Genomic DNA, 12,013 nt, shown 5'->3' with positions numbered 1-12,013 from the left:
TTTGGCAAGTAAGAGAATATATTGAGCTGAATATGCTTTAATATATTAGTCAGTGTACTTTAAAACTTAAATCTGTTGTCCCAAAATGAAAGCATATCCAGGGATTACACCCTCAGAACCCATTCTGTGGCTATAGCATCTGTTTTAATTTGGAGTTGTGTTTTTTTGCTCTGTATACTGTTTACATACAGCTGCTGCTTGAGATGGTAACAATTGATCAGTCGGGGTGATAGGTGCTGGACCCCCACCGATCTGATATTATTGATTTATGCTATAAATGGGTCATCAATATCATAGTAGTGGAAACCCCTTTATGATATATTATATATATATATATATATATATATATATATATATATACACATACATACATACACATACATATATACACACACATTTATATATATATATATATATATATATATATATATATATATATATATATATATATATATATATATATATATATATATATATATATATATATACAGATCTTCCCTAATTTCCCGGTATGTACTGTACAACTATAATAAAGTAAACATTCATTTTATGCATATTACTATCTCACCAGGGTGTGATTTCCTGCAGGCCGGTCCCGAGGGTGGCTCATAAGTTCTATCTTGTAGAATTTCTCTTTCCATTGTTCAAGCACCTTGTCAATACTCTCTCCGTGAATTTCTGGAACACCAGGCTTGGAGGATATGAGCTCTAGCTCCTGTCTAGATAAAAATAAAATAACATTGTGTAGATATAAGGGGTTCTGGTGAATTAAAATTGAATTTTTTTGTACAACTCAGAATTTTGCCAAGTTAGATGTCATAAGATTTGTGCATTTAGGGGAGTGACTAGAGCAAGTGCAGATGTAATAGTCTTACGTCTCAGCTTTGACAAAGAGCATAGCAACATGCTCGAAACGCGTAGCTGGTTCTTATGATGTGATTTTCCCATCAAATGTTATTTCATTGCCTGTACTGTTTTTGAACCATTTTTCTAAGAATAAATAATCATTTTGTAAACTTCTATTTTCCGGAAGCAGTTTTTTGTTTCCATTTATATTGTTCCTTTTACGTGAGACCACACGTTACCGGGCTCCCCTGCACCAGGAGCATGTGAAAACCAGGTGAGCTGAATTATTTTTACTCTTTATTTAATAGTCTTATGTGGTCCCTCTTATCTGAAGGGTCCCCCATAAAAGAAGAAATCACTTTAATAAATGGTATATAGTAAGTAAGGGACTCTGTTAAAGATTTTGTATTGGAGCCCAGGGGCATAAACTTGAGTCTCTGAAATTTTTTAAGAAAATGTATCAAAATTGTGTGTTTGGCACAACTAACTAGCTATTTTATGCACTTAATGGATGGTGTACATACAGTGCCTACAAGTAGTATTCAACCCCCTGCAGATTTAGCTGGTTGACACATGCGGAATTAACTTGCCATTGTGACATTTGTACTGTAGATCAGCCTGGAAGTGGGAAATGCACTGCAGCAAATTTTTTTTTTTTTTTTTTTTTAAAACGTTAAAAGTTAATTCAGAGTGTCATTTATTATTCAACCCCTCAAACCACAAGAATTCTGTTTGGTCCCCCTAAAGTATTAAGAAGTAGTTCAGGCACCAAGAATAATGAGCTTCACATGTGTGGATTAAAGATCTCTTTTGCCAGCCTTTTCTGACTATTTAAGACCCTCCCCAAACTTGTGAACAGCACTCAGACATGGTCAACATGGGAAAGACAAAGGAGCATTCCAAGGCCATCAGAGACAAGATCGTGGAGGGTCACAAGGCTAGCAAGGGGTACAAAACCCTTTCCAAGGAGTTGGGCCTACCTGTCTCCACTGTTGGGAGCATCATCCGTAAGTGGAAGCCTTATGAAACTACTGTTAGCCTTCCACGGCCTGGACAGCCTTTGAAAGTGTCCTCCCGTGCCGAGGCCAGGCTTGTCCGAAGAGTCAAGGCTAACCCAAGGACAACAAGGAAGGAGCTCCGGGAAGATCTCATGGCAGTGGGGACATTGGTTTCAGTCAATACCATAAGTAACGTACTCCACCGCAATGGTCTCCGTTCCAGACGAGCCTGTATGGTACCTTTACTTTCAAAGCGTCATGTCAAGGCTCGTCTACAGTTTGCTCATGATCACTTGGAGGACTCTGAGACAGACTGGTTCAAGGTTCTATGGTCTGATGAGACCAAGATCGAGATCTTTGGTGCCAACCACGCACGTGACGTTTGGAGACTGGATGGCACTGCATACGACCCCAAGAATACCATCCCTACAGTCAAGCATGGTGGTGGCAGCATCATGCGGTGGGGCTGTTTCTCAGCCAAGGGGCCTGGCCATCTGGTCCGCATCCATGGGAAGATGGATAGCACGGCCTACCTGGAGATTTTGGCCAAGAACCTCCGCTCCTCCATCAAGGATCTTAAGATGGGTCGTAATTTCATCTTCCAACAAGACAACGACCCAAAGCACACAGCCAAGAAAACCAAGGCCTGGTTCAAGAGGGAAAAAGTCAAGGTGTTGGAGTGGCCTAGTCAGTCTCCTGACCTTAACCCAATTGAAAACTTGTGGAAGGAGCTCAAGAATAAAGTCCACATGAGACACCCAAAGAACCTAGATAACTTGGAGAAGATCTGCATGGAGGAGTGGGCCAAGATAACTCCACAAACCTGTGCCGGCCTGATCAAGTCTTATAAAAGACGATTATTAGCTGTAATTGCAAACAAGGGTTATTCCACAAAATATTAAACATAGGGGTTGTATAATAATTGACCCACACTTTTATGTTTAAAATTTAATAAAATTCAACTGAGCAACATAACTTTTTGGTTTGTAAGATTTATGCTTCTGTTCATAAAACCTACTCTCGTTTGCAGTTTGAAGGCTCTAACTTATTTGCATCTTATCAAACCAGCTAAATCTGCAGGGGGTTGAATACTACTTGTAGGCACTGTATACTCTAATATTTTATGGAAAAAATAGCACGTCTTTAATAAATTCAAAGCCACTTTAAGACACTTGCAAAATTTTCAGATAAGTGTACATAATTTAAAAAAATTCTGTAAAATGGGTACATGCTATGTAGCACTATTTACTCAATTTGTGACAGAATTTATCACTTTGTTTAGTAAATCTGCAAAATTTTTCATTCCCATCTATTTAAAGAATATGGATATGAATACTGGAATATTTGCAAGACTGAAATGTTCACAGTAAAAGTCTCCATATCCTTAGTAAAATTATAGTAACTGGTATATTAGTACAGTAGTTTGTCACAGTAAAATTTACATATTTTTGTATTCATTCTGATTTACCTGGATGTGATATGAACACCAAGCTGAGATCTCAAACTTGCAGACAAGTTATGACTTTCTTCGGAAACTGCTTTTTGGAATGTGGAGCCGTTAAGTGACATATATCCGCTGCTGGTGGAGTTCCACAATACACCCAGTACCTTGAAACAGACATTTCATTAGACTGACTTTTTTTTATGTTTGCATGAGATAAATGCTTATATTGTATTTTCTTTAAGAATCACATCCAATAAACCAGTCACTTACTATTACATGTCATTCCAACACAAGGTAGTTCTATACCATTTCTTTATTATTAACCAGTGTCAGATGAGATCCTATGACTAGCCATAAATATGCCACACCATATGTTTCCGATAGACTATTACATTTACTGTATATAACAGTTCAATAAGTAAAAGGGGCTTCTGCACTTTTCTTTGTTCAAATTAACTGATCACTATAAATTCTCACCATAACCCACTTACACAGACTAGCCACTGAGTTATGTGGTTTGGTAGCTATCTTCAGGGGGCTTGCCTGGAGATTGGCATTAAGCCTAGCTATGAAACAGGCCAAATTTAAAACTTAAAGGGGAATTCCCATCTCCGAGATCCTATCACAATATGTAGTAGATGCAATAATTATAATATTAGCAAATACCTCCAATTAGAAATGTAGTATATTTTTTCTGATTCGCTATGTCTCTTTCCTCATGTCCAGGCATTGCAGGACCTTAGGTATCCATGATTACATCTACTACATATAGTGATAGGATCATGGAGATGGGAATACACCTTTAAGTTCTAAACTTGGCCTGGTTCATAGCTAGGCTTAAAGCCAATCTCCGGGCAAGCCACCCCCCCAGTTCATTAATGTTGGTTCCCAGCTAATTTTATAGCATCACATTTCTAGGATGTATCATTATTTTGAAAACATTTTGTAAGGGTTCATCATGGGGCCAAATAGTAAAAAAAAGAGTAAAGAGGCCAATAGTATTTTCATAAAACTAGTAACAGCGACATAAATTTATTAATATTAATTAGAAGTCCATGCAATCATGATGTGAATTCGAATACTAGTTAAATGGGTTGTCAACTTAAAAAACTTGCCCATTACATATAAAAGAAATGTAATTATTTCACTGTTTTTGCCAAATTTTCTGCAAAAACTTGAATCTCAATACAACTAAGCCTCTAATTTCCTTGTAAATGGGTACAGAACACTCTGTGGTCTCCTTGGACTGGATTGAACCCCTTTCGAGCTCTTTAGCCCAAATACAGCCTTACTAATGTTAGAGTGACCTCAACCTATCTGGCTAGGGGAAACAGATGGTAACCAGTCGTGAAGATGTGAAGTCATAATAATCACCTAGGCAGGTTAATGATTCAGCCATATTTTATTCCTTACATCCATGCTTTTACAACAATTCCAGGTAAAATGGCCAAAATACAATGCTCTCAGTCCACAAGTTCCCAACCCGGGATCGGTAGTTCTACTGTCCCTGTACCAGGCGATACTCACTGTCTCCCAACTTTTGATTGGTCCACAGATTTTGAATCTCATGCCAGTATAGTCTGTAGCCACAGATCATGCTCATTCAGACGACAGATAACATGACCGAAGCACATGTATCGAGCAGCCATAGTCCTTAAGGAAGTTCATCAAATCCAGACGACAGATCCCACAATTGTAGCAAATCTGTCCAGCCCAGCCGGCAACTGATCTCTACATTCCATAGGCCATGCATCCATGGCTCCAGGACCTCAGCCTAGATCCTCTCTCTTCGACGTCTCTCCCAACAGCCACTAAAATACATATCTGAATTGGCCTCCCTCTCCTGGGATCAGCCCCCTGGATGGGCAGAAGTGTTCACACCCTCCCCCTTAAATATTTGCTTTTAGCTCAAAGGATGAAGAATATTCCAGAAGCCCATCATCTGGAACTGCATGTGAGACCCCCTGTGGTGACGGCTCCTCTGGGTCTACAATCCCCATCCACACAATGGGACTAATGGCTGGGAGACAATGGAATGATTGCTTTCATTGATTACCAATCTTGGGTCTGGCCTTATGTATGCATAAGATCCAGCCCTCACATCTTCCTCTGTTTACTGTCACTGAATGGAAACATTAATTCCTGAAGCTGAACTGATGAGCAAACAAATCACTAATAAAAGATACAGCAAGCAAATCTCTAATAAAATACAATAATAAGATCGACGGAACTGGTGCTCCGTGCTGGAAAAAGTCTGCATCCCATAGAGCCGTGGACTCTGCTCTACGTGCATTGGTCCAATAGTCTTTAGTAAGTGACCAGCTCTTTACACTAGTGTTTGTTTGTTTTTAAATCCATCACCCAGAAAATGCAATCTACGTAACCATAAAATACTTTGTATGGTAAGTGATTTGTGGCAACAGACAGCAGTTTTCATGTGGCGCATAAGGTTATTAAATTCAACTACTAAAACATTAGCCTTGTTTTGCTTTTCTTTGCGTAACATTTTTTTTCAATTTCCCTTTATCTCTGCAAAAAATGCAGTCTATATAACCCTAAAACTAAATTACTACATTACTAGGTAAGTACAAGCACAGAAAGTAATTTGTGGCAACCAATAATGTTCTGGTGCATATGGATGATTAACTATTAAAACAGTTGTATAACCTTAATCTTTTTCATTTTCCTCCTTAAAACCAAAATGTGGTGGAAGCCAAAATGCTATGATGCAAAGCAGACACATGTAGGTTCACGCCTGGACACAAAAATACAGCACCAGCTTACATTATGGTCACGGGTTCTACGGATGATAAATTGAACTATTAAAACAGATATTCAAAAAATGTAAATGTGTCCATTACATTAAGATTTTTAAAAAATGTGCACCCCCAGTATTCCTCAAAAATGAACAGGGCACAAAAATCTTGTTAGTTTTGTGGCCCAGAAGCAAGCACTTGAAACATGTCGCTGTATTTGGGTGGCATGCAAGTGTGCAAAAAAACATTTTTGACAACGTGCACAGTTTGTGAAGATGGCAGATTTAAAATTTTTGGAAATTTGAAATATATGTATACAGTATACATGTATAAATATGTGACACACAAGCCTAGGTTTCAGGATTCTTGATTTCTAGCAAAATTAGGACATAGGGTATTTAACTTCCCTCCAGCTTTGCAATTGCAGTATATGAAGATTTAAAAAAAAGGATTACTAAGGTGCTATGGATGTACAGCACTTCCATATCTCATCTGAATGGATTATTGTTCAGACTGACTGAAACTCCCATTAGTACAACACAATTCAATTTTGGCCTATTCCTTCCCGATGTGGAATGAGCTGTGAGCTCTGAGCTCCTATCCATACCCTGTAAAACCCTAAAGTAGTACTACTTTGCTGGTCCTCATCTTTTTTTTTTTACTGGCTAGGCCACGTGATGCGACAGCTGCAGGGCATTAAGACGAAGCCAACTTGACCGTACTTGACGTCATTGGATGGGTCTATGACTCTTTAGCATTGTGTGAAATGGCGTTGGGCATTTTTATTTACCTGATCCATGCATTTAGTCAAATAAGGACAATATCTCAAATAAGGACAATATCTGAAGGTAATATTTTTGAAATGAACAAATTCTTTAAAATATATTAAAAAAGTACATGGGGTATACCAAAATCATATTTTATTGTAATTATGGCATGTTGAGTACTTATGTAAAATAATTCACACTGTTGAATAGGCCTTCAAAGCACCAAACTCTGCACTCAGATTATTAATCTCGATGTCAAACAGCTCTGATAACAATATAAACTTTTATTTTTTTATCCTCTATAGTTTTGTGTCATTCAGTTGAGTGTATTCTATCACTTATTCTCGCTACTCTCTAAGCAAAATGGTTCATGAAAACATGCTTTAAAAATTTAGAGAAAAAGCAGATAACAATTATACTTTACGTAGGATTACCTCTCTTACCCTTGTAATATTTCTTCATCATGTATACAAGATATACATGATGAAGGAATATTACCACACTATTACTGCCATTTACATTAGTATGATAACATTCTGCATCTTCACTAAAAAGGAAAGGCAATCCCCGAAAAGGCTCAAAAGAAGGAGCTGCTTGAACATACAGTTAGGTCCATATATATTTGGACAGAGACAACATTTTTCTAATTTTGGTTCTAGACATTACCACAATGAATTTTAAACAAAACAATTCAGATGCAGTTGAAGTTCAGACTTTCAGCTTTCATTTGAGGGTATCCACATTAAAATTGGATGAAGGGTTTAGGAGTTTCAGCTCCTTAACATGTGCCACCCTGTTTTTAAAGGGACCAAAAGTAATTGGACAGATTAAATAATTGTAAATAAAATGTTCATTTCTAGTACTTGGTTGAAAACCCTTTGTTGGCAATGACTGCCTGAAGGCTTGAACTCATGGACATCACCAGACGCTGTGTTTCCTCCTTTTTGATGCTCTGCCAGGCCTTCACTGCGGTGGTTTTCAGTTGCTGTTTGTTTGTGGGCCTTTCTGTCTGAAGTTTAGTCTTTAACAAGTGAAATGCATGCTCAATTGGGTTGAGATGAGGTGACTGACTTGGCCATTCAAGAATATTCCACTTCTTTGCTTTAATAAACTCCTGGGTTGCTTTGGCTTTATGTTTTGGGTCATTGTCCATCTGTACTATGAAACAACGACCAATCAGTTTGGCTGCATTTGGCTGGATCTGAGCACACAGTATGGCTCTGAATACGTCAGAATTCATTCGGCTGCTTCTGTCCTGTGTCACATCATCAATAAACACTAGTGACCCAGTGCCACTGGCAGCCATGCATGCCCAAGCCATCACACTGCCTCCGCCGTGTTTTACAGATGATGTGGTATGCTTTGGATCATGAGCTGTACCACGCCTTCGCCATACTTTTCTCTTTCCATCATTCTGGTAGAGGTTGATCTTGATTTCATCTGTCCAAAGAATGTTCTTCCAGAACTGTGCTGGCTTTTTTAGATGTTTTTTAGCAAAGTCCAGTCTAGCCTTTTTATTTTTGATGCTTATGAGTGGCTTGCATCGTGCAGTGAACCCTCTGTATTTACTTTCATGCAGTCTTCTCTTTATGGTAGATTTGGATATTGATACGCCTACCTCCTGGAGAGTGTTGTTCACTTGGTTGGCTGTTGTGAAGGGGTTTCTATTCACCATGGAGATTATTCTGCGATCATCCACCACTGTGTCTTCCGTGGGTGCCCAGGTCTTTTTGCATTGATAAGTTCACCAGTGCTTTCTTTCTTTCTCAGGATGTGCCAAACTGTAGATTTTGCCACTCCTAATATTGTAGCAATTTCTCGGATGGGTTTTTCTGTTTTTGAAGCTTAAGAGTGGCTTATTTCACCTTCATGGAGAGCTCCTTTGACCGCATGTTTACTTCACAGCAAAACCTTCCAAATGCAAGCACCACACCTCAAATCAACTCCAGGCCTTTTATCTGCTTAATTGAGAATGACATAACGAAGGGATTGCCCACACCTGTCCATGAAATAGCCTTGGAGTCAATTGTCCAATTACTTTTGGTCCCTTTAAAAACAGGGTGGCACATGTTAAGGAGCTGAAACTCCTAAACCCTTCATCCAATTTTAATGTGGATACCCTCAAATGAAAGCTGAAAGTCTGAACTTCAACTGCATCTGAATTGTTTTGTTTAAAATTCATTGTGGTAATGTCTAGAACCAAAATTAGAAAAAGGTTGTCTCTGTCCAAATATATATGGACCTAACTGTATCAGATAATGGCCAAATTATGATTGTTTGTGCTGATATATTGCCATTTTTTTCTTCTCAGATGTCCTATTAATTTTTGCATAAATGGATGTAAAAAGTGGAAAAGGAGGTATATAAGACAATATTGCGCTAAATAAGAGAATATAACTGATAGCTGTGGTTTATTTGAATTTCAACCAGTGTCTAAAGTCAATGAACAGAGATTGTTCCCATAAAACATTTCAAAAAAAGAGATAAGACTCTCGAGCCAGAGGAACACATTGGATGACTGCCTAGAATGTAGGAATTATGAAACTGCTTACGCAAGTACTGGACTTCACCTGTCAGCTTGCCCTGACCCTTGCAGCTAGACCACAGACAGTTCCAAAGGTGAGGCATAGATAAGAATATGGAATGAGACCACCAACTTTTACTTTAATTATAAAGAGATCTGTTAATCTTCAGTTTGAGCGTATCTAACTTTTCTAAAAGTCATATATATATATGCATATATGCACTGCTCAAAAAATAAAGGGAACACTCAAATAACACATCCTAGATCTGAATGAATGAGATATTCTCATTGAATACTTTGTTCTGTACAAAGTTGAATGCGCTGACAACAAAATCACTCAACAATTATCAATGGAAATCAAATTTATTAACCAATGGAGGTCTGGATTTGGAGTCACCCCCAAAATTAAAGTGGAAAAACACACTACAGGCTGATCCAACTTTGATGTAATGTCCTTAAAACAAGTCAAAATGAGGCTCAGTATTGTGTGCGGCCTCCACGTGCCTGTATGACCTCCCTACAGCGCCTGGGCATGCTCCTGATGAGCTTGCGGATGGTCTCCTGTGGGATCTCCTCCCAGACCTGGACTAAAGCATCCGCCAACTCCTGGACAGTCTGTGGTGCAACATGACGTTGGTGGATGGAGCGAAGCATGATGTCCCTGATGTGCTCAATCGGATACAGGTCTGGGGAACGGGCGGGCCAGTCCATAGCTTCAATGCCTTCATCTTGCAGGAATTGCTGACACAATCCAGCCACATGAGGTCTGGCATTGTCCTGCATTAGGAGGAACCCAGGGCCAATCGCATCAGCATATGGTCTCACAAGGGGTCTGAGGATGTTATCTCGGTACCTAATGGCAGTCAGGCTATCTCTGGCGAGCACATGGAAGGTTGTGCGGCCCTCCAAAGAAATGCCACCCCACACCATTACTAGCCCACTGCCAAACCGGTCATGCTGAAGGATGTCGGAGGCAGCAGATCACTCTCCACGTTGTCTCCAGACTCGGTCATGTCTGTCGCATGTGCTCAGTGTGAACCGGCTTTCATCTGTCAAGGGCACAGGGCGTCAGTGGCAACTTTGCCAATCCTGGTGTTCTGTGGCAAGTGCCAAGCATCCTGCACGGTGTTGGGCTCTGTGCACAACCCCCATCTGTGGTCGTCGGGCCCTCATACCACCCTCATGGAGTCGGTTTCTAACCGTTTGTGCAGACACATGAACATTTGTGGCTAGCTGGAGGTCATTTTGCAGGGCTATGGCAGTTCTTCTCCTGTTCCTCCTTGCACAAAAGTAGAGGTAGCGGTCCTGCTGCTGGGTTGTTGCCCTCCTATGGCCCCCTCCATGTCTCCTGGTGTACTGGCCTGTCTCCTGGTAGCGCCTCCAGCCTCTGGACACGACACTGACAGACACAGCAAACCTTTTTGCCACAGCTCGCATTGATATGCCATCCTGGATGAGCTGCACTACCTGAGCAACTTCTGTGGGTTGTAGAGTCCGTCTCATGCTACCACGAGTGTGAAAGCACGACCAACATTCAAAAGGGACCAAAACATCAGCCAGAAAGCATTGGTACTGAGATGTGGTCTGTGGTCCCCACCTGCAGAACCACTCCTTTATTGAGTGTGTCTTGATAATTGCCAATAATTTCCATCTATTGTCTATTCCATTTGCACAACAGCATGTGAAATTGATTGTCAATCAGTGTTGCTTCCTAAGTGGACAGTTTGATTTACTTGGAGTTATATTCTTTTGTTTAAGCGTTCCCGTTATTTTTTTATTTTTTGAGCAGTGTATAAAACAATATATAGTAAATGTCAGGGCCTTTTCAAATTAATGATGAGCGAGCACTAAAATGCTCGGGTGCTCGATGCTCGGGTCGAGCAAATTGGAATGCTCAGGTGCTCAACCCGAGCAACGAGCCCAATGTAAGTCTATGGGAAACTCGAGCATTTTTCAGACGGCTCCCCCCAGCGGTCTGCAGAGGGCCTAAAAATTGCCCAAATCTTTGGGATCAGTGCTCAAATGACATGGGAACAGCATGGGGAAGACCCCTGGAAGCATTTCTGACTCCCAGGTCACTTCTTTCAATAACGTTGTGAGTCCGTAAAAGAGACCTAATACCTCTGACAATAAAAAATACAAAAACGAAACCAAAATGGATTTTCCTGGGAAATAGGTTAAGGAACATTCTTTCCAGGGTAATGACTTGTATATAAGGCAAAATAAATAACCAAATTCAAAAATACTGTGACAAATGCATTTACCGGGAAATGTCGTTTTAACATTTTACAATCTTATCTGGCCATGTGGTGTGTGAGACATGATCAGACACATCCTGTTTCATTTATGATGGAGGGACTCTAAAAGTCACAAAGCCTATTTTTATAGGGCCATCAGGAGGCCTTTGTTATTCTTAAAGGGCCAGCAGTCGGCCCTCGCTATTCTTAGAGAGCCATCAGCCTGCTATGCTTTGCTGTTCCCGTTACTAAAGAGTGGGTCTCCTATACGGTTATTGCGTATGCAGTGAGTGCCCAAAATTTTTACACACCCCAAAACCCCTTTGAAAATTTGGACACACTCTAATACCCCTTTGAAGAGACTTAGAGGAGGACCTCCTGAAAACAATGTTCCCATTATTAGGAAGTGGGTCTCCCATACTGTTTGCCTATGCAGTGAAT

General features: G+C 40.0%; 1 protein-coding gene across 3 annotated transcripts in view; it reads right to left on the bottom strand.

Moving 5' to 3' along the window:
* LOC141271335 (microsomal triglyceride transfer protein-like) overlaps window positions 1-12,013 on the bottom strand; it is a 155,703-nt gene that overhangs the window by 80,606 nt on the left and 63,084 nt on the right. For all 3 annotated transcript variants that reach the window (XM_073681449.1, XM_073681448.1, XM_073681447.1), the window contains 2 exons: window positions 3,313-3,452; window positions 569-719 (listed from right to left, as the gene is read on the bottom strand). In XM_073681449.1, the coding sequence (XP_073537550.1) occupies window positions 569-719; window positions 3,313-3,452 (291 nt within the window). The remainder of the gene's footprint in view (window positions 1-568; window positions 720-3,312; window positions 3,453-12,013) is intronic.

Source organism: Phyllobates terribilis, unplaced genomic scaffold, assembly GCF_046119375.1.
Source record: "Phyllobates terribilis strain yellow unplaced genomic scaffold, ASM4611937v1 Scaffold_5__5_contigs__length_657084704, whole genome shotgun sequence".
NCBI classification, from domain to species: Eukaryota; Metazoa; Chordata; class Amphibia; order Anura; family Dendrobatidae; genus Phyllobates; species Phyllobates terribilis.
The sequence above is the reverse complement of the archived record's forward strand: the minus strand, read 5'-3'. Positions and strand labels throughout refer to the sequence as shown.